At 33.2% G+C, this 24,496-nt stretch overlaps 1 protein-coding gene across 12 annotated transcripts in view; it reads right to left on the bottom strand.

Moving 5' to 3' along the window:
* Positions 1–24,496, bottom strand: part of CEP112 (centrosomal protein 112) — a 605,978-nt gene that overhangs the window by 14,530 nt on the left and 566,952 nt on the right. For all 12 annotated transcript variants that reach the window (XR_004233797.1, XM_031965673.1, XM_031965672.1 and 9 more), the window contains one exon: positions 1,544–1,645. Coding sequence is in view for 11 of the 12 variants with exons in the window: in XM_031965673.1 (XP_031821533.1) it covers positions 1,544–1,645 (102 nt within the window). In the remaining variant the exon portion in view is untranslated. The remainder of the gene's footprint in view (positions 1–1,543; positions 1,646–24,496) is intronic.

The raw sequence follows: 24,496 nt of genomic DNA, 5'->3' as shown, positions 1-24,496 counted from the left end.
ATATAACAAAGATAAAAAAGATTTACCCCCAAAAGATTTAAGTTTATTATTTTAACTTATGTCTTTTTTACTCTGACATTTTATAAACTTAAAATCTATTTTATTACTCCAACTAATTTTTGTGTGTGTGAAATGTGTCTTTTTTGAGGAGGCTTTAATGAAAAAGGACACATATTACAGTTCATTTTCTTCAAAGGTTTTTTTTTTCTTTTTTTATGACTGTTATGATTCATTATTCTTGGGCAGGAAACTATATAGACAATGTTTACAACTCAAGCACTATTCAGCACCACTTTAGCAAACCATAATGAAAATGCCTAACTTCCATTCCTATTTCTATGTTCTCTTATTCAGTCTGGAATCAACATTATGATGAATGATGGGATTCTGGGACTAATACCAAAAATAAAGGGTGAGGATTTGTTAGAATGTGGATTGTAAATGGGACAAAAGTTAACATGACTAACAGTAGGCGCTAAGGGGGAAAAAAAACTTCAAATAGTTTTAATATTAGAGGGTTTTTTTGGCTTGTTATTCTGAACTTGATGATCATTAACAAACATGAGTATCTCTCTCTCTCTATGTATATTATAAGTATATGTATATAAACAGAAAAAGATAATACATAGAACCACAAATCTCTATTACATATAGCTTGCATTTTTAAAAGAATAAAGTGCATTTTTTAATAACAGCTGGCCTCTTCCTTTCTGCTTTTTTTTTTTTTTTTTTTTTTAATTCTACAATAATCCTCTTTTCTTCTTATTTGTTTCTGGCATTACTATTGCTAGTTCCCCAACCTTTAAAAGGAAAAACTCTCCTTTGTAACAAGGAAAAAAGTACTACAAGAAGGTAACAGACACAAATTGGCCATGTTAAAAAATATATTTCTCAAACTTCTCTTGAGTTTCCCTGCCTTTCTGTCAGGCCAATAACATCCTTTATTATCATTGGTCTTTTGCAGTAATGCTTTGCTTTTTCATTGATCAGAGTTAAATCTTTCAAAGTTGTTTTTCTTTACAAAGTTACTGTCTAAATACTTCTAGTTCTCTCACTTCACTCTGCATTAATTTATGTTTTCCAGGGTTTTTCTGCATACAGCTTTTTCATTTGTTTTATATGCATTAATTTCCCTTATAGTCATATACTAAATTTTTTCATTCATTCACCAACTGATAACCCCCCCGCTAAATTTTTTAAATGGAAAGGAGAAAAAATGACCAAATGAACAGTGCACTCTTTTTTTCTACAGTATTTTTTAAAGAATAAAAGTAGAAACATTATCCAGAACTTTCCCATTTTTAAGGCAGCCAAATAGAATGAATTCTTGAACTAGTAAGATAGTAGCTCTAAAAGAAGAAATGTTTGATTCAGAATAGTATGTGATGCTAAAAGTATTGAAACATTTATCTCAGTGTCTTGACCTTCACTACATTTAATTTAACTCATTTACAAGTTTCTTTTCCAAAAAGGTATGCTGAGAGAATTTCAGAAACATACTTCTGCAAGAAGTATACAAAAAAGCAATATTTTAAAAAATTACCTGGGATTTTAATGAGCAGATGGTGTCTTCAAGCTCTTGTCTTAGAGATGCTGGCATCAGACCTTTGAGTTTTGTTTCATATTCTTGCCGTATATATGTTAGCTGAAATAGAAAAAAGTAGGTTCATTTTTAAAGTTTAAACCATAAAATCCTTATTTGAAGTATTAAAAATTCCCTTAAAGTCTATTTCTGAAGAGGAAAAGGTTTATTCAGAACCAGAAACCAGGCAACCAAGATGCAATGAAAGGAAACACAGAAAAAACCTTTGTTAGGGAGGGATATTGTTTATGATAATTTTTTTGCACCTATAAAAATCTTTGCAAACAATTTCATCTGACAACAGAAAAATTCTAGAATGTTTTTTCCTATTACTGATGTGTACTATGATAGTACTTGTTTTCCATACTGTTTTCTTTAAACAACTATCAGATAGCAGTGCCTTGATGGTGGTAAAAGATAAACCCTGGCATGTCCCTAATTTGGAAAAATAATCCCAGAATTTGGTCCACTCACTACTCAGGATAAAGGGCATGACTAAAAGAATTGTTGCAATGACAAAAAAAGAAGGAATCTCAATATTTTAAGCATACTTAAGACTTCTTTTTCTGGGGAAAGGGAAATACATAAATTTATTCCATTTACTAAGCAAATGGAAGCTAAGGCTATTGCTGATCTCTGTAACCAGATATTGAAGAGAGTTCTATCTGTTCTTTGCTTCCATAATACAAGGGCATGGGTAGAATAATTGCCCAGTTCTGCTTTGACCTCAACTGTGGATGTCTCTTTCTCACCCTGCTGGAAATTACCTCTAGGACAAGTAGTAGGAGTAACTAGAGGAAGGGGTGAGTGGTTGGACAACTTTTTTTTTTTAAATTTAATATCTTTATTTTCTCCCATATACTTCTTTTTATAACTTTTTATTGACAGAACATATATGCCTGGATAATTTTTTACAACATTATCCTATGCACTCAATTCTGTTCTGACTTTTCCCTTCCCTCCCTCCACCCCCTTCCCCAGATGGCAAGCAGTCTTATACATGTTAAATATGTTATAATATATCCTATTTACAATATATGTGTGCAGAATCGAACAGTTCTCTTGTTGCACAGGGAGAATTGGATTCAGAAGGTAAAAATAACCTGGGGAGAAAAACAAAAATGCTGTTTACACTCATTTCCCAGTGTTCTTTCTTTAGGTGTAGCTGCTTCTGTCCATCATTGATCAACTGGAACTGAATTAGATCTTCTCTTTATCAAAGAAATACACTTCCATCAGTATACATCCTCATACAGTATTGTTTTTGAAGTATATAATGATCTCCTGGTTCCGCTCATTTCACTCAGCATCAGTTCATGTAAGTCTCTCCAAGCCTTTCTATATTCATCCTCCTGGTCATTTCTTACAGAACAATATTCCATAACATTCATATACCACAATTTACCCAACCATTCTCCAATTGATGGTCATTCATTCATTTTCCAGTTTCTAGCCACCACAAAAAGGGTTGCCACAAACATTTTGGCATATACAGGTCTTTTTCTTCTTTAGTATTTCTTTGGGATATAAGAAATACTTTGGGATATAAGCCCAGTAATACCACAGCTGGATCACAGTTTGATAACTTTTTGGGCATAATTCCAGATTGCTCTCCAGAATGGTTGGATTCATTTACAACTCCACCAACAATGTGTCAGACAACTTTTAAAGAATATATTCTTGAACATTAATGTGTATATAATGTGTATATAAATACACTTCACTCCTTTTGTGCTTTTGTATCTTCCTATCTCTTAAATGAAGCTGTGATCAGATGATTAGTTTAACATATGCTATGCCCTGAATACTTTAAGTTTATGACATAAACAATTTGTTTGAAATATTTGGAAACAGGTGTTTGTTACTGAATATAAAAAGAAAATGTATGTAACTATGCATATGAGGCAAGTTCCACAATATACCAAAAAAATTAAAATAAAAATCTGTTAGTTGAATTTACCTGCCAATGCCAAAGGTTTTTAGCTGAGCAAAATTAATTTGAACTAGTGAAGCAATTTGTATTTAGGAAACACTTTGCTACATACTAAAATCCTATGTCAACTATGCTAGGATATCATTTTCCAATCTTGAACAAAGTGGCTTTTGATTATATGTTATATGTTTTATTCCTAAGGGAAAAGATGAAGTAATGAAAAAGTATTTCCCCCATTGATGCAAAGCCTTTGTAAATGAAATATATTTTGGCTTGCATATACATTGGCGTTTTTCACAGTTTCTTGGACTAAATTCCAATAGCAACATATGGCAGCTAATTAAAATGAAATGAAAATTGTTACTTAAGATTAAAATATATTTGTAAACAAAAGCTTATGGGCAACATTTCATTGAATGTATATAAGCTATAACTTGGATTTATTCTTATCACTCAGTTTATATCAATACCATATCTAAAATTTTGAACTAGTCTTTTTAAGAAATAGCCTTTAATTTATTTATTTTAGTAAAAGCCAACATAACCCCAGAAAAATATATCTCCTCCCTTTTAAAACAAATACCCCAATAGATGTCTGAATATCTACAAATTACTTAACTATTTCTGTTTCCTACCTAAATGCTTCCATTAAAAAAAATTATAATGAATTTGTGAGGGACAAAAAGACATATAGAAATAATTTGTCACATAACCAAAACTGGACTTACTATATTTGGAAAGATTTAAAATCTTCTCATCTATGAAAAAATGTTTATTGCCAAAAAAAATTCGTCCTGAATTTCAAGTCTGAGTTTTAGAACTGTATTGGAGTATTATAAAAAATACAATATTACATTAAGTAGAAAGAAAGTTTACTTGTCAGAATCATAGATATAAATCCATTTGCTTTGACTTCTATTTTTGTGGTTAATAACCATATAAATGTTTCTAAGCTATTGAAATAGCAAAATGAAAATCCTGCAGATTTTCAGTCTGACATACCTGTGACTCTTGTGGGACAATTGGGAGGGAGAATTTAGCATGTTGTTCTGCCCACTTGATTTTCTCCCTCTCCCCACCTTCCCCTCTTTCTCTGTCTCTCTTTTTCCTTCCCTCCTCCAAAACGTATGTGCATGCACATACATACAAATACATAAAAGCATAGATACACATATTTACATACATATATACATATATAAAACATATCTATTATTGTTGTTTCCTAACCACATTGTGTATAGATATACCATCCTTTTATCTTTACCATGGTCATTGTAACTTCTACCATATCCTCAAAAATTGATAAAGAGAATAGTGAAATTCTGGATGACAAGATACACAATAGTGTCTTTGCAATGCACCAAATAATTGAATGGAAAACAGTATATTAAATATTATGTGGCTAACAGTATTCAAATAATTCAAATAATAATTCAAATTGAAGGCCAATTCTTTCAAATCTCCCAATTCCTCCCTGTCTCCCTCAAACACTTAATAAAGAACCTAACTTTACTGAGAAAATGTAGGACATTTGCTATGAATTCTTCCCCCTCCTTTTCATCTCAAAACCTCTTGATATCACCCCGCTCCCCTATCCCCTACTCTCTGATAATGAAGCACTCCTTGTCCTTGCCATTCTCTTGATTACATCCTCTCCTGTTTTCTTCAGCAGATTGTCTACTCAATAATCCCTGTCTCCCTCAATATTTAACATCTCTTTCAACTGGTTCCTTCTCTACTGCTTACAAACAGGCCCAAGTTTCCTCCATCGTTAAAAAATCTTCCCTTAACCCTTATCCTCCATCTCTTCCCTTTCTTATCTATCCTAGAAAAGATTATCTAAATTTATTGCCTTCACTTTGTCTCCCTTTTCCCACTCCTCAATTATTTAAAATTATATTATATTTTCAATTCCAAATTCTCTTCCTTTCTCTATTCCTCCCCTACCTATTGAGAAGGCAAGAAATATACATATGAAGTTAGGCAAAACATATTTCTGCAATAACTATGTTAAAACAAAACAAGAGACAGAAAGAGAAAAATGTTTTAATCTGAACTTTGAGTCCATCAATTCTTGCTGGAGATATGATTTTTCATCATTCTCAACCATTTTGTAATCTGTTTTCTTACAACTTTCTCAACCACTCTTTCCAAAGTAATCAATGATCTCTTACTTGTCAAGTATATCTATATCTATATAGGTATCTTTATCATCTATCTATTTATCTATCTGTCTGTCTGTCTGTTTTGTTTAATTCTCTTACTGCTTGACTTCTCTGCTGATACTGATAATCACTCTCTCCTGTATAATTTGTCCTTCTGGATTTCTGGGTCTTCTACCTGGTTCTTCAATACTCTTTCCTGGTTCTTCTATAAAGCTCATTACTTTGTTGATCTCCCCTAGTCTTATTTTCCATATCATAGCCCATCACTATGAATGTGCCTCTAAAGCTCTGTCATGGGTTAGTTCTCTCTCCCTCTTTCCCTCTTTCCTCCTCCCTTCCCTCTTTCTTTCCTTTCTCTCTCTCTGTCTCTCCCTCCTCCTTACCTCCCCTCTCCTTTCCTCCCCTTTCCTTTCCTCTTTCCTCCCCATCTGTCCCCTCCCTTCCTTTCCTTTCTCTTCCCCTCTCCTCTTCTCTCCTCCTCCCCCTTCTCTCTTCCTCCCTCTTTCTCTCCCCCTTTCCCTCCCACTTTCCCCTTCCTCCCTCTCTCTGTCTCTCTCTAGATCATCTTCCATAGGTTTAACTTTCAGATCTGCGGACATAGCACACAGATAAATATATCCAGCCCCAGTCATACATAACCAACTGCCTACAATACATTTCAAACCAATTATTCTGGAATATCCCTGAACTCAACAAGTCGAAAACAAAACTCCTTAACTTTCCCTCTAAACTCGCTATTCTTCCAGATTTTCTATGTCTATTAAAAGCATTAGTCATTCTTACAGTCTCCCAAATTTGTAACTTACTGCATATCCAATCAACTGTCAAATATTGATGTTTCTACCTTCACAACTTTTGAATCATACATTTCTCTTTTTAAATAGCCACTACTTTAGTTCAGGCCTTTATCAGTTATCACTTATACTATTCCAATAGCCTCTTAATTAACCTCTACCACACAGTTGCCAAACTTACTTTCCTTAATCATACATATGTCTCTGTCATTCATTCAATGTCCTGTGATTTCCAAATGTATTTAGGCTAAAATATACAGTTTAGCTCTTCAAAATTCACATAGATTTTTTCCCAATCTATGATTCCAGGCCTTTCTTCCACTTATAACCACATTCAGTTCTTACCTCCATGCATTTGCACTGGCTCTTTCCTATGCCTGGAGATTTGCCTACTCATCTCTACTTCCTATAATCCTTCTTTCTTCAACATTCTGCTCAAGTAGCACCTTCTGACACAAAATATTTCCTGGTTCTAGCTGTTAGTGTCCTTTCTCCCCAATTACCTTATAATTATTGGTATTTATTTGTGTGTATATGTCTGTGTGAGAGTATATATGATATGTGATATGGTGGATATGTGTGTGATAAGTGTGATGTGGTGTATGTATATGTGGTATGTCATTTGGTATGTGTTTGCAACTAGGTGGTGTAGTAGATGGAGTCCTGGCCCCACAGTCAGGAAGACTTAAGTTCAAATCTGGCCTCAGACACTAGCTTTATGACCCTAGGCAAGTCACTTTACCCTGTTTGCTTTAGTTCCTCATCTCTAAAATGAGCTGGAAAAATAAATAGCAAACACGCTAGTATCTTTGCTAAAAAAAAAAAAAAAAAAAAAAAAAAAAAAAAAAAAAAAAAAAAAAAAAAAAAAAAAACAGAACAAAAACAAATGGGTCACAAAGAGTTAGACATACTGGAAATGACTGAAATAATAAAAAAGAGAGCGTGTGTGTGTGTGAGAGAGAGAGAGAGAGAGAGACCTATTACATTATGAGTGCTTTGAGAATGGGGATTGCTCCATTCTTTGTATTGGCCCGCACTGAGTCTGGCATATAAGTAGGTACTTGATAAATGCTTGTTGATTTGATTTTGTCCTGGTCTATGTCTACATAATTCATGCCTTACTCCACATAGTTGTGTTACAAGTGCATACCACCAGTAACATTTTATCTCAGTTTTACAAGTTACTAAGGTAACTATGAATAATGAGCATATATGAATAGACTTTAGCACTTTAGATACTGAATTGAAATTTGTAGCAAAAGTTATTTGGCAGATATTTAATGATATACATAATTGCAATTATGCTATACAGCTGATTATGTATACATGATAGGCAGTTCACATAAGTAACCATAAAAAGCATTACTTTCACATGATCAAGTAACCAAATAGTACAGAAAGCTTCTCTGAAGCTACTCTGAAAAGTGACTCCAATTGGCATATACTGAAGCAGTAGACATCAATGACTATGAAGACACAAACGTATAGGAGGCAGATTTTCCTGCTTCCCTGGCAGGAGGTCCCCATAACTCAGGGATCTGAAGAGCCTCCAACTGGAGAGAAGCTCTTGTCCCAAATGTGGAAAGTCTGGAGAGGATAAACACTGGAATAGAGAGGCTAGGTTATATTAAGATGGCAAGAGTGTGGGAGAAGGTGGTAATTTCCATCTGCTGTGGGAGATAGCACCTTCATTAAGAAGTGGAGATCTGATGGGACAATTATGTCTCGGAACTGCTCTTTCCTCATTTCCACCCACACCCCGACTTTATATTTAGGAGGAATAAGATAAATTATGTGATTTAAGAAGAGGACCCCAGTCAGAAATATTTCTTTTCACATTTCCTAAAAGTTTGTTAATTAGATTCATTTGAAAATATAGGCAAAGAATCTTGGAAAGGTCAGAGAAGAAATCTTATCAGCTTTCCTTGCCTTAATAAAGGTTGTTTTAATTAGATTGTGAGATAGCCTTAAGAGAATGAGTTGGCTGTAATAAAAGGAGTGGTGAGGAAAAGATTGTACTGATGGCAATTTTGTGCCACGGTGTAATTTTGAGTCTACAGTAAGGAGCTTTGCACAGCCAAAGGCAACATGAAGACTTCTGGTTTGGGAGGTTTGGGAGGTGAAAGGAACACAAAAAGGTGAGAGAGAGCCATAGGTAAATTCTGCCTAAGGAGGAGTGGATAGCCATTAATGAACAGAAAGTGAAGAAAAGGAGGAGATGTATTTTGAAATAAGTCCCTAGCAATTGTGGATAGCCAATAGATTATTTAGGTGTACTTTTCAGAATCTGAAATATTTAGAGTATAATGACATAATAGTTAAAGGGCTGAACTTGGAGTCTGGAAGTCTTGCCTCAGTCACTCGATATATGGCACTATATAAGTGACAACCTCTCTTAATTTCCTCATTTGTAAAATGGGGATGATAATAGCACCTACTTCACAGGGTTATCATGAGAATCCAATGAGCTAATATATGTAAAGTGCTTTGCTAATCCTAAAGTACTGTGTAATACATACAATACTATGAAGTACTATATACATGCTAACTATTATTATGATTTATTTTGAACATAAAGTAACAGACTATAGTTTAATATGATATGAAAAGAGTATGTAAAAAAAATTCCTGGAAAAAAGGACATAAAAAGGTATGTGTGTGTGTATGTGTGTGTGTGCCAGAGGAAAAGGTTCACTCTATTCTTCTAAGGAATTTCATTTTATCTGGTATTAAAGATGTTGCCACAGCAACTGCAAAGATTCATTTTCAGCAAGGCTCACTGAAGCATATCTTATATTCTTTGATACTAAAATGTGAAGTTAAAAATAAGTTAAAATAGTCATAAAATTTCTAAATAACCTTTTTAATATTCATCTTTATCTTTTGCGTTCATAAATGTTAAAACTACAGTTTTTCTTTTCAAAGTGGTTTGCTCCCCAATTCACTACACTGATTAGTAGTAGACAGACTCTAATTCATTATTGCTCATAAGACCCACTTATTCCATAAGGGAGTTAATAAGCCTGTTATTTAGATAATGTATTTGGGCTCAAGAAAAAGAGTAGTGGTTGATTTATGAAACAGCTGCAGAGCTCTGAGGCTTGAAGAATATCCTGCATCTGGTTTACAGAAAAGTGTAATGATGATAGTAGCAAGAAAAGAAATTCTCATTTCCTTATACAGATACTGGTGACACCAAAATAAAAGCAATGAGGTGAGCCTTAAGGTCTATTTAAAGCTGGCATACTTTCAATCATTATATTGAAATGGGCAATTCCAAATCTTCACTGTCACAAAAAGGTAAATGATACATAAGTCAGACAAGACTTCTAGATGTCTTAAGTAAAACAGAAAAGAATCTTAAGAAAACCCAGGACCAAGTTAGTTGCCAAATTTTCAAATATTTTGCTTAAAAATTCTATCCTTGATTTGGTACATCAAATGATTATTATGAAGATTGAAAATTTTATATTAAATAAAAATATAAAACATCAAAGCATAGGGTAATATTTTGTATTTATTTTATTTCTTCTTCCTGACTTGATTGTGATATTGACTTCAGAAAAACAACAATAACAACCAAACTATAAAAACAATAGGAAGTATATCCCATAGAAAAATTTAACTTATAAAAAGATATCATGTAAAAATCAAAATGATACTGGCTATGCATAATATAAACATGCATTCATATATATTAGATATGTATAAGTAGTAAATTATAACCTCAGGCACATGAATATCAGGTGCTAACATGGAAAAAATTAACAAGGGTCTTAAGAAGGGCAAGAGTAAACCAACTCAGAAAATCTTTCTTGAAACATAAAAATCAAGTCTTTAATCAGTACACAGGACTGAAAATGTATGAGAAAGCTTCAAATAAGGCAAGATGGGAGGCAATCACAGTGGGTGTGTAAGGCTGCTGAGAAGATGAAAAAGCGATCCACCCTAGAGCTTCATACTTAAGGAATAGACATTGCTCTGTTCTCCCTTTAGGTGTCTTCTTTCTTTGCTGTCAGTAGTTGTTTCTTTCTTTTTTTAAATTTAAAGATATGTTTGTGTGTGTGTATCTCCACAGTATTTGCAAATTCTCATCATTTCTTCCTCCTTTCCCCAAAAATAATAACCATTTTCTAGAATGATTCTGTGTGATAAGAAAATAGCAATTGTAAAAGCATGGTAATTACTGTGCTAATCATATGTTAATTAGTTCTCCCTCATAATGCCTTGCATACAATAATAAAAGTGTGTTGTATCAAAGAACATAACATTTAACAAATATATATATATATATATGCGCGTATATATATATAAAACATTTTTAATATTCAAGATAGACTCCCTCAAAATATCTTTCCTGTACCAATTCCTGATTATCTCTCTCTCTCTTTTTTTTTTTCATTCAGGTTACCCTAATTATCTCTCTTTTTTTCATTCAGGTTGCTCATTTCCCTAAAGCACCATTTTCTAATCCTGATGATCCCCATGAACTATAGACACTACTCTCTATTTTACACAAGGCAAATATACATATTATGGAATTATGAAAATGATTCTGTGTGATAAGAACATGGCAATTGTAAAAGAATGGAGATTACTGTGCAAATCATATGTTAATTAGTTCTCCCTCATAATTCCTTGCATACAATAAAAATGTGTTGTACTGAATCAACCAATTAACAAAAAAAGATAAATATATGTTCAAGATAGACTCCTAGTATTCAAGGTCATGGGAGACAAAGAAGTAGAACAAACAATATCTGCTCTCAAGGAGATTATAATCAAATTGAAGAGACAAACCTAACACATATATAATTCCAGCAGATGGAACAATGTGTAATTTATAGTTTGGATGTGAAGCATGTTGGTGTTCTAAGAATTCAAAATAAAGAGAGATAGTTAAAAGTTGGAATAATAGGTGAAGGCTTTGTGGAGAAAGTGGAATTTGATATGGGTCTTGAAGGATAGGGAGAATTTATAGACAGGGCAAACAGGAGGATATTCTAGTTGAGAAGAATATGACTGTAGGCATGAAAAGAAATAAGCATGGAAAGTGAAGAACTCTGTTGATGATCTGTGCTTGACTATTGTTTGGGGAAAAATAATAAATAAAGGACAATGAAGGGCCAGACTAAGTGGCATTTAAGGCAAATTAGTCTGGCACTAGCATGGATCGTAGGAGACTGATGGTAAGGAGTCTCAGGAGTTAGAGGGGCTAGCCAGGAGGCTATGGTTTTAATCTATACATGAGGTTTTGAGAGCCTGGCTGGAAAAAGGTGGTGGCAAAAGAGAGGAAGGAATAGAAAAAAGTTATTTAGAAGGAAAAAATCCATGAGATTACATTACTTGATGAGAACTGGGAGAAAAAGGAGAGGAATTTGGGTCAAAAATGATTTTAAGATTTCAAGTGAAGGAGAAGAAATGTGTTGTTATTGAGATAGGAAAATTGGGATGGGAGCTATTCTAAGTGGTTGGGGAAAGTTTGATTTTAGATGTATTGAATTTGAGATTATAGTGGGATATCCAAACAGAACTGAAAATACAGAATTGTAGCTAGGTTAAGAGGATAAGACCAGAATTATCAATCTAAGAGTCATTCACAAAGAGATGATATTTGAATTCATGATAATGGATGAGTTCTCTGAAGTGAAAAGCAGAAGGCCAAGAATTATGAATTAGGGACTGTCAACAGTTAATAAGAACAAAGAACCCCCGCCCCCCAAAAAAAGGAACTTGAAAACAGTAAGTATAAAGAGAAGATGAGAAGCAGAACAGTTGAAGGATATGGAAACTAAGAGAGGACTTGGTAGATTCAAAAATATCAAATGCTTTGAAGAGGTCAAGGAGAGATGAAGGAAAAAAAGCCTTCCTTTTATACAATTGACTCTAAATATTGTTAATGAATCCCGAAACTCTAAAAATTCTTAAAGGAGAAAATCTCCTTAAACTCTGCCTCAATGAGGGATCCTGCCCAGAGAGACAAACAGTTTCATCCTTGTTATCTGGGTAGAGTCAGCTTAGTCCTGAAACTCACTGAATTCAATTCAAATTCCAGTTCAAGCTCAAACCCAGTGATGAGCCAACTTGGGACTCCACCCATGAGTTCCCTTCAGCTAAAGCTCCCATTATAAAAGAGCCAAATTAAAACCCTCTCTTTGCAGAGGTTCCAAACATGCCAGCTATGCTATGCGATGCTATGCCAAGAAGCTTCTGTCCACTGGAATATTCTTTCCAGTGCAATCCTCTCTTTATCCTCACCTATTTCTTAACAAGACTTTATGCCTCTCTATAAAGGATTTCTAACCTTACTTCCAATCCCCATAATAAACCTCTTTTATCAATCTAGGTTTTGGGGTCTATAAATTCTTTTACAGAGAACCTCTGTGCTGCCAGAAGGGAGTCCCCAAAACTCCCTATCCTTGTGCTGAATCCCAAGGGGTTGCAGGGGAGCCAAACCTCTCCATTTGGTTCCCTGAATCCTGAACCTGCCACTTTATCATTTGAACCATATCATGAACCTTATCATTTAGCTCCCTGACCATCAAAAACCCTAATCTCATTTTGGTTCCCTAAATCTAAACCTTATCATTACTATATGACCAATCTAATATAGATCTATAAGGCCTTAAGAGTTTTGTAGTTAATATTAGTGATACAAATATTGATATGTATATGAAAATTGTCTTTAAATAAAGGACTGATTTCCAGATTATCTAAGGAATTGATTTGAATTCACAAAAATAAAAGGCATCACCCAACTAATAAGTGATGAAAGAATATGAACATTTTCAAGGGAAGAAACCCAAGCTATCAATGGTTAAAAAAAATTTCAAAAATTGAGAAAATGCTCATCAATTAGTATATAGCTGAACAAGTTGTAGTATATTATTATAATGGAATATTATTGTGTTATAAGAAGTAATGAGCAAGATGATTTCAGAAAAACCTGGACTTACATGAATGGATACAAATTGAAGTGAGCAGATCCATAAGAACACTGTTCACAGTAACAGCAATATTGTATGATGATTAACTGTGAATGACTTCTCTGTTAATGACTTATCTATCTTTAGCAATCTAAGACAATTCTAAAGTTCTCATGATGAAAATGCTATTTACCTCCAGAGAAAGAACTGATAAAGTCTAAATGCAAATCAAAGCATACTATCTTTCTTTGTGTGTATGTATGTGTGTGTGTGTGTGTGTGTGTGTGTGTGTGTGTGTGTTTTGGTCTGTTTGGGTTTTTTTGGTATGACTAATATAAAAATATGTTTTACATGCCTGCACATGTGTAATCCATATCAGATTGCTTCCTGTTAGGAGTGTGGGGAGGGAGGTGGTGATGAAAGGAGAAAGAGAATTTGAAACTCAAAATTAAAAAAAAAAAGGTTAAAAAGTTTTTGTGTTAATTGGGAAAAAATAAAACTTTAAAAAATAATATTCCCAGTTACTAAAAATTAGAAAAAATATAAATTAATAATAATAGTTAGTGTTTATATAGCACCTACTGTATGCCAGGCTATGCTAAGGACTTTGCAAATTTTTATATTTTTAGTCCCCACAATGATATTAGAAGGTAGGTGTTATTATTATTCCCAGTTGGGGACACTGAGGCAAATAGAAATTTTTTTTTTAAGTGAGTTGCCTAAAGTCATGCAATTGGTGTCTGAGGTTAGATTTTTAACTCAGTCTTTGACTCCTTGCTCAAGACTCTATTAATGGAGACACCTAGCTGCCTCAAATTAAAGCTATTCTGAATCTCTAATTTGAACTCATTATATTAGAGTTTTTTTATTTTGTAATTTCTCTTTAAATAATGGTATAGAAGTACCAAGTGAAGAATAAGAGAAAATATTTCCTACATTTCAATTACAAATCATGTAGAAAGATCTTATGACCCTTAGGATACAATTACAAAGAAGTAAGCAGGGTAAAATGAAAATGATAAGTATTGGATAGGTTACAGCAAAATAGGAATAATAATGTATTTGATGAAGCTGTGAACTGGTCTACCATTCTGGAAAACAATATAGAACTATGCCCTCAAAAGGTATGTTCAAAAGTAACTTAATTGTGTTTCTCCTACTTAGTGAAACTACTAGTAGGCTTATACCCCAAAGATATCAAAGAAATAAGAGGTTCTACAAGTGTGAAGATATGTATATCAGCTCTTTTGTGGTGGCAAAAAATTGGAAACTAAATGTATGTCTATAAATGGAGTAAGACTAGCTCATTTGTGGTATACAAATTTGATGGAACACTTATGCTATAAGAACATATAATTTTGAAGAGAATGGGAAAGAGTTACGTTAATATGAGGCAGAATTAAGCAAGTAGAATTAAAATATTTTATAGATAACTTTAATACTGTAAAAAAATCAATAATTTGAAGAATTTTGTAAACTGATAAAGAATGAAATGAGCAAAACTAAGAGAACAATTTATACAATAAAAATATTTTGATGACATACTTTGAAAATTGCAGAGCTTTGGCCAATACAATGAGTATTTATGATTCTTGAGAGATAAATGAATTTAGGGTAGAGAATGAAACATTTTTTAATACAGCTAAATAGGGGGTTTGTTTTGGTTGACTATGCATTTATGCTACAAGAAATTTGTTTCATTTTTTGCCTCCTTTACTTCCTTCTATTTTCTTGCTTTCTTTTTTCTTTTATTCATTCATTCTTTCTTTGTTAATAAGGTAGTATGTATGAGGAACATTAAAGGGATATCTATTCATTAAAAGAAGAAGAGATACAATAGGTATACGATGTTGCATTCACTTTCAAATAAGGTCACTGTATTGTTAGGTTTGCTTGATTATTTTACTTTGTTACAAGAAAGCTCTTGAAAGGATAATCTGGAAATTTTGTAAAACAAGAATAAAACAAAAAGTCTTTTTTAAAAAAGAACTCCAATCAAAAACAACGACTAATCATAATGATAGCTATCTACTTCCTGAATGTTAACAGATTCAAGCTGCAGACTGAGACACATTTTTGGACATAATTAGTTCAGGAATTTATTTTGTTTGACATATATGTTTGTTGAAGAATTTTACTTTTCATTCTTTAAGAAAAAAATTGAGGAGATGGGATGGAGAGAAAGTAAATGCTTGTTAATTGAAAAAAATGTGAAGCTTAAAAACAAGAAAAATGTCTTCAAATATTTGAAAAGCTATAGTGAGTGGTAGTATGATTCAATAGAACAGATAGTATGGTAGCCTCAGAGTCAGAAAGTACTACCTCAAATAGACCCTGGTTATGTGGTCCTCAGCAAGTTATTTCTCAATGAACCAGGTAACACTTGAAGAGTATAAATTGCAGAGCAGGTGTGCTCTGCTCCATTGGCAGGAGAAGCTTCCTATGTTATGAAACCATAGAATTAGATTTATCTTGTGAAGCTCCAATCAATGAACAATCAATAAACAATTATATACCTGGTATGTGTTAGGAACTATGCTAGGCAACTGGGAATTAATGAATTAAGTTATTTGTTTTTGTCTGGAATTATGATTTTATCAGCATAAAGAACTACAAAACCTCCCTCAACCAATACAGTGTGTCACTGTCTACAATCTGTGTTTTAATTGCTTGGACTCACTGAAAGTGTAAGCTATTTGACCAGGATCATAGAGTCAGTACGTATCAGATGTAGGGTTTCACGAAGGAGTTCCTGACTCAGAGCCCTATGCTCTATCCATTACTCCAAACTGCCTCACAATTAAGTGGTTGACTTCATTAAATGAGAATTTTCCATCAATGGGTAAGAAACTGCACTCACTAAAATTTATTTTTAAATTATTTGATTTGGTTAGGGATTTCTAAGAATGTGTTAAGACAATTTTATTTTCAAAGCAGACAAACTAAGAGCTTTAGCTCTTACATGCTTAAATTAAACTACAGAATTACAAAGGTTCTCCCTTAAAGAAAATAATTATCTTTGCTCAACCCCCCGCCTCAATTTGTAAGAGATTTTACACAAAACAGAAAACAGTACAAAGGTACAAAGAAGGTTAATATCTCACTAATACATAGAACTTTAATTAACATTGACAGGAATTTCTATATGAATCTCTTCTCTCAACCAATGTGAAGATAAAACCCAGGCCCTTATCTAAGAGAAGAAATCCGCCCCCCACCTCCCCCAACCTCCAAATACTCTGGAAAACAACCACTGACAAGTCATGACCTTTCATATATTTGCAGAGCAAATAAAAGAAGCAGTCTTAAATTTAAATCAACTAAAGAATTTTAAGTTTGTGAAAAGAAAAAAAATGAGGTTCTATGGAAGGCAATAGGCAAGATTTGTATTTTAATAACAACTGAGATAAGCTCATTTTTAGAAAGCACTTAAGTTAGCATTGGGATTTTTCCCCCAGAATAAACTCCTGTGACAAGGGTTCATCACAGGCATAATGACATAAATTACTGTTTATTTAAGAAGTGTTGCACAAATTTTCAATGAGATAGAATAGAAATTACTAAGAGTTGAACTTATTTACTTTAAAGTATTTGGAGAGACAGCAATGTATATTTTAAAAGTCAAAGAAGTTGGCAAAGACTATTTGTTTTAACCTTCTTGGATTTTTAGATCTAATGTTATATAGATATACACAAATGTATAGATACATATACAAATAGCAATCATATTCATATTCTAGTATACTTTTGCATAATCAGTCAATAAACATTTATTAAGTTCCTATTATGTATGAGGCAGTTTGTTCAACTCATGTGGTAGTTATCTTTCCATGGAGAGAACTTTCCCATAATACCTTAAGGACTTAAATTCAAGAATGTAAATAAAAGAATTCTTTGTTGTTGTATTTGGTCTCTTTCAATTTTGTTCAACTACTCATGACCTCATTTGTTGTTTTCTTGGCAAAGAGATTGCAGTGATTTGTGGTATGATTTTTCCAGCTCATTTTATAGAAGAGAAAACTGAGGCAAACAGGGTTTAGTGACTTACCCAGAGTCACAGAGCTAGTAAGAGTCAGAGGATTGTACAAATACAGAAAAGACAGGCAATTTCTGCCCTCAAGTAGCTTATAATTTAATGGGGGGAAGGAAGACAACAGAAAGAAAATTTTAAAAATTCTGTGTGTGTGTGTGTATGTGTGAAGGAGGAAGAAGGGGAGATGAAGGTAGGTATCCTGCAAGGGGAACAATATAGAGAAAGTATTTGGATTTCTAAATTATGCTGAACATTTTTGAAATGATTAACCTGTCACTGACATCTCATTTTACAGAAGAGAAAACTTAGGCAAACAGGATTTAGTGACTTAGCCAGTGTCTCAGAGCTAATAAGAGTCTGAAGACAGAAATGAACTCAGATCCTCCTAACACCAAAATAGTGCTCTACCCACCACTTCACCTAAAAGAATCCTATGTAATCTCAGATCCAATTTGGAATTTTTCTTTTGAAACTCTAGTTTATAGACTATGAACATAATTTTTTGCATTATTTTAAATAGCTTTGCAGAATAATTTTAAATTCATATTTCTATACCACTGGTACATTAGAGTTTTGTACACAATTCCTTGAATATTTACTATGCTTATCTTTTATTTTCACAGTTATTTGATATATTAGGGGGAAAAAACAACTTTGCATCATAAAATTATAAATATGTAGGGAATATAAATTTATGAGAAAGAACTAATTCCCAATGTAGAAGCGCCCAAAAATATAAACTGTTCTCAAAGGAAGAATTGAAAACTAGATACAACCATATAAAAGGATGTTCCAACTAACTAACAATAAGTGAAATGAAAGTCAGAACAAGCTTGAGTTTTCACTTATAACCAGCAAAGTACATTAATTTTATTTATGAAAAAGCTTTTGTGTAATCAAAATTCCTGATTTTATCTTTTCTGATCTTTTTTGTCCCTTGCTTGGTAAGAATTCTCTTACTGATATCTGTTAAAGGTACTTGATCTGGTTCTCAGTTTTTTGTTTAACTGACACATTGGTTACATAATTATTTTGAATTTATTGTGATATATGGTATAAGATTTCAGTAGGAAATCAATTTCTGCTAAATCATTTTCAATTGTCTCAGCAGTAACTAAAAAGTGATTATTTCTCCAAATAACTTATATTCTGAGATTTATTGACAATGTGATTATTGATTTTTTAAAAATCACCTAGTCTATTCCATTGATCTATATTTTAATTTTATAGCAAGTACAAAATGGTTCCAAAGATTGTTGCTATATAATGTAAATTTAAAGTCTAGAAGTATTATTCTCTTTTAATTCTTACATAATTCCTCCATGATTTCCCTCAATAGTTTGGAACTTTGGCTTTCCAAAAGTATTTTGTTATTATTTTGCCTATCTTTACAAAGTACTACCTTCTTATTATGATTAGTATATTACTAAATTTATAACTTAGTTTAGGATTTATTATATTGGAGTGTCTCAACTATAAATAATGAATGTTCCTTCCTACTGTGTGATTCCTATACAATAAGTATTTAGTAAATACTTTTTCTATTCAATCACATAATCATGTGGTTTGGATTGTTTTTGTTTTTAAAACAGTTAATTATATTAACTGTTTTCCTGTTGATGAACCCCTGTTGTGTTACTGGTACAAATTCAATTCAGTAATATTAACTTTTAGATATAGTGCCATAATCTTTTGGTTAGGATTTTAGTTAAAAATTTGAATTAACATTTTTTTAGAGGATTTTGTTATGCTTTTGTATTACTACATTATTTGCTTTGTAAAAGGAGTGGAGTAGAATGTATTCTTATTTCCGAGAAAAGTTTGTGTAACTTAATTGTTAATTATTCTTTACATGTTTGGTAGAATTTATCTATAAATCTGTCTGGAGTTTAAGGCCTTTTCTTCCTTTGGTAATTCTTTATGAATTATTCATTTTCTGAGATTGCTTACTATCTCTATTTCACATTCCCTTACTTTGGACATTTTATATTCTTGTAGGTAGATTACTACTTCTTTTATGTGATTAGTTTTGCTTCTGTATTGTATGTGGGTTCTGAAATTTTTTTTCTTTTTTTCTCTGTTGTGATTTTACTATTTCCATTTCTTAAAATTTTATTAATTTGGTTTCATTTCCTTTCATGATAGCTAAGACTTAATCAATATTTTGTGTTTATAAATAACCAGATTTTATTTTTATTTATTGATATGATAGTCTTTTTTGTTTTCCTTATGCAGCTTTCCATTTTAAGATACTCTTGTTCTTATTTTGGGTTTGTTTGTTTTAAAATTTTTAGTTGTTTCAATTACATGTTGATTCATCTTCTCTTTTTCTATTTTGTTAATGCATATTTTGGAGATATGATTTTTCTCTGATCATTGTTTATGGTACTTTATAAAAGCTAGCCATTTTTACTTACAATATTGTTATTGTTAAATTCTCCAACAATTTGTTCACTTTTATTTTTTGTATTTCTTATATTTTTGTTAGATTTGTATAGTTCTGAGACAGAAACATTAAGTTTTCTACATTACTTTTTTACTATTATAAGGGTGGAAGTTCTACCTCAATTCATGTAGTCCCAGAAGGTCCAATGCCTCAGTTGAATCAATTAAGCAATTCAAACTAGTAATCGAGGAAGTTTCCTATACCTTTATTCAAATGTGAATAATTCGTTAATCAATCTGAGAGGACGATGAGGTTTTGGTCACTTGATGTTACACAGAAAAAAAAAATTAGATGTACCCCAAAGCTGATGGTTAGTAACAGTAAGTCAGTCAACTAATTGATTTTTATTAAGCACCTATTATGTGCCAGATACTGTACTAGAGTGATGGGGATATAAGAAAGGCAAAAAACAATCCCTGCTGTCAAGGATCTCCTAATCAGATGGGAAAGACAATATCAGTCCATCAATAAAAGGTTCCAAGTTTTAGAACTGTGGATTCCTAAATTGGAACTATATTCCTTGAAAGGGAATCCATTGTGGGGTGTGTGTGTGTGTGTGTGTGTGTGTGTGTGAGAGAGAGAGAGAGAGAGAGAGAGAGAGAGAGAGAGAGAGAGAGAAAGAGAGAGAGAGAGAGAGAGAGAGAGAGAGAGAGAGAGAGAGAGGAAAGGAGAGAGAGAAGGAAGGGGAGGGAGAGGGAGAGGGTGAGAGAAAGTAGTTTCTCTCTCGTGTTTCCTTCTTTCCTTCAATACCCAATGACTAGTGAAATTGGATTTGGGTCAGATAGTACATCTTTGATCAGAAAGACTAGACCAGTAGGAGACAACACAATGAGCCAGGAGAAGAGTGATATGCCAGGAACAAAAAAGTACAGAAAGGCAGTCATACAAGGAAGGAAGCAGGTTTAAGGAACATGATCCTTTGAACCAGAGGAGAATGTCAATTATAAACTCAAGGAAGATCTTCCAGGTTATAAAGTACCAGTAATAATTTGGAAAGATTCTTCATTGTGTATTCATTTATTAAAAGCTCTGCTCTTTGTGTTTTTTAAATCCTTGTTGAGAAAATTAATTCTACCTAATTTCACTCTTAGTTTCTTCTTTTGAACCATCTTGGATTATCCTACTGTTGTCCCATGTTCTGAGGAGTCTGCAGGATGCTTTTTCATTGACCAGTTGGGGTCATTTTTTGGAAAGCAGTATGGAGTAGAAGAAAGAGTGACAGATGTGAAGTTAAAGGGTTTGGGCTTAAAATGACCTGAGGTAAGCCACCATTGTTCCCTGGACCTTTATTTCCTCAGCTTCAAGTTGAAAATGTTACTAGAGAAACTTTTGACTCTTATGCAACTTTCCCAATAGTGACCAAATGTAACTGGGAAAATTTAACAAAGGAAATAAAAATATAAAAGAACTCAGATAATCCTATGTGATTTCTTAAGCTAATATCTAGCCCGTAGGGATCCATATATATGATTCAGTGGTTCCCATTTAATATCAATATTGTTTTTGTAATTCTTATTTAACCAGACTGAGCTTTGATATCAAGGCAACTAATGTCTTAGTTCATTCTTTATAAAAACTAATTTTTGAACACTTTAGACAAAGATAATATGAAAACCAGTGATGATTTTTATTTCAAGATAATCTTTAATATTAAAATGTATTGAAATGTGGATATTTATTATGATACTGTCTGAAAAAAACTGATGTCAGAAAAAAAAAGTGGAGAAGAATATAAACAATGTCTGTAAACTCAAAGGACTGTATGATGCTGATCCACACAAGTTTCTTTTGTGGGCCAATGGAAAGAGAGCTGACTTTAGAATTAGGGATATTGATTGGTTTCAATCATGTCTCTGCTACTCACAGCCTATGTGACCTTGGGGAAATCTCTTAATCTTTCTGGATTTCATTTTCCACATTTCTATTTTTTTTTTTTTTTATTTAATAGCCTTTAATTTACAGGATATATACATGGGTAACTTTACAGCATTAACAATTGCCAAACCTCTTGTTCCAATTTTTCACCTCTTACCCCCCCCACCCCCTCCCCTAAATGGCAGGATGACCAGTAGATGTTAAATATATTAAAATATAACTTAGATACACAATAAGTATACATGACCAAAACATTATTTTGCTGTACAAAAAGAATCAGACTCTGAATTATTGTACAATTAGCTTTGTGAAGGAAATCAAAAATGCAGGTGTGCATAAATATAGGGATTGGGAATTCAATGTAATGGTTTTTAGTCATCTCCCAGAGTTCTTTTTCTGGGCATAGCTAGTTCAGTTCATTACTGCTCCATTAGAAATGATTTGGTTGATCTCGTTGCTGAGGATGGCCTGATCCATCAGAACTGGTCATCATCTAGTATTGTTGTTGAAGTATATAATGATCTCCTGGTCCTGCTCATTTCACTCAGCATCAGTTCGTGTAAGTCTCTCCAGGCCTTTCTGAAATCATCCTGTTGGTCATTTCTTACAGAACAGTAATATTCCATAATTTTCATATACCACAATTTATTCAGCCATTCTCCAACTGATGGACATCCATTCAGTTTCCAGTTTCTAGCCACTACAAAAAGGGCTGCCACAAACATTCGTGCACATACAGGTCCCTTTCCCTTCTTTATAATCTCTTTGGGATATAATCCCAGTAGTAACACTGCTGGATCAAAGGGTATGCACAGTTTGATAACTTTTTGAGCATAGTTCCAAACTACTCTCCAAAATGGTTGGATTCGTTCACAACTCCACCAACAATGCATCAATGTCCCAGTTTTCCCGCATCCCCTCCAACAATCATCATTATTTTTTCCTGTCATCTTAGCCAATCTGACAGGTGTGTAGTGGTATCTTAGAGTTGTCTTAATTTGCATTTCTCTGATTAATAATGACTTGGAGCATCTTTTCATATGACTAGAAATAGTTTCAATTTCTTCATCTGAGAATTGTCTGTTCATATCCTTTGACCATTTTTCAATTGGAGAATGGCTTGATTTTTTATAAATTAGAGTTAATTCTCTATATATTTTGGAAATGAGGCCTTTATCAGAACCTTTGACTGTAAAAATATTTTCCCAGTTTATTGCTTCCCTTCTAATCTTGTCTGCATTAGTTTTGTTTGTACAAAAACTTTTCAGTTTGGTATAATCGAAATTTTCTATTTTGTGATCAGTAATGATCTCTAGTTCTGCTTTGGTCATAAAGACCTTCCCCTTCCACAGGTCTGAGAGGTAAACTATCCTATGTTCCTCTAATTTATTAATAATTTCATTCTTTATGCCTAGGTCATGAACCCATTTTGACCTTATCTTGGTGTACGGCGTTAAGTATGGATCAATGCCTAGTTTCTGCCATATTAGTTTCCAATTTTCCCAGCAATTTTTATCAAACAGTAAGTTCTTATCCCAAAAGCTGGGATCTTTGGGTTTGTCAAAGACTAGGTTGCTATATTTGTTGACTGTTTTATCCCTTGAACCTAATCTATTCCACTGATCAACTAATCTATTCCTTAGCCAATACCAAATAGTTTTGGTAACTGCTGCTCTATAGTATAGTTTTAGATCTGGTACAGCTAAGCCACCATCATTTGATTTTTTTTTCATTAATTCCCTTGAAATTCTTGACCTTTTGTTTTTCCATATGAACTTTGTTGTTATTTTTTCTAGGTCATTAAAATAGTTTTTTGGGAGTCTGATTGGTATAGCGCTAAATAAATAGATTAGTTTAGGTAATTTTCCACATTTCTAATGGGCTGATTAGAAGATCTCAAAGAGTCCTCCTAGTTCTAAAACTATCTTTTAAACAGTAAAGTTTATTTATCTATAATATTTTAAAAATATATTAGCTGAACACTGAAGTCAGGAGGACCTGAGTTCAAATGTGACCTGAGACACTTAGCACTTCCTAGCTGTGTGACCCTGGGCAAGTCACTTAACCTCAAGTGCCTCAGGGGGGAAAAAAAGATATACTGGCTGCCAGCAATGGTATAATTGATATATGTCAATTAGCTAAGTTCAAAGAAAAGCAAAAAACAACAACAACAACAACAACAACAACAAAACAGTCTCTACCCTCGAGAAGCTAATAATTATATGGGGAAAACAACCTGTAAGCAACTACATACAAATAAGCTATGTATAGGATAAATTGGTGACAGTCAAGAGAGAGAAGGCACTACAATTGAGGAGTGGGGAAAATTTCTTATAGAAGGTGGAATTTTAGTTGGGACTGGAAACAATACAGAGAAACCAGTAGCTAAAGATGAGGAGGGAGAGCATTCCAGATATGGGGGATAACCAGGAAAAATTCCCGGAGGTATTATTGTACTGAAGAGTACACAAGATACAGGAGAGTGTGGTATAAGAAGATGGAAAGATGTTTGTGTGTGTATAATGTATGGGTAGATTATGAAGGGTTTTAAACCAAACTGAGAATTCTGCCACTACCTTCCACTAGGGTGTTGGAAATATCAGAGGAAAGAAGAGAACATATTTGAGAAGGAAGGCAACAGGCCCTGACAATAGATTGGATATGAATGGGGTAGGGCGGTGACAGTTAATGAGTTGAGGATGATGCTTGCTTACATTGTGAGCCTGGTGGAATTGAGATGAT

Source organism: Sarcophilus harrisii, chromosome 4, assembly GCF_902635505.1.
Source record: "Sarcophilus harrisii chromosome 4, mSarHar1.11, whole genome shotgun sequence".
In the NCBI taxonomy this organism is placed as follows: Eukaryota; Metazoa; Chordata; class Mammalia; order Dasyuromorphia; family Dasyuridae; genus Sarcophilus; species Sarcophilus harrisii.
Note: the sequence above shows the minus strand (reverse complement) of the source record. Positions and strands in the feature narration are given on the sequence as shown.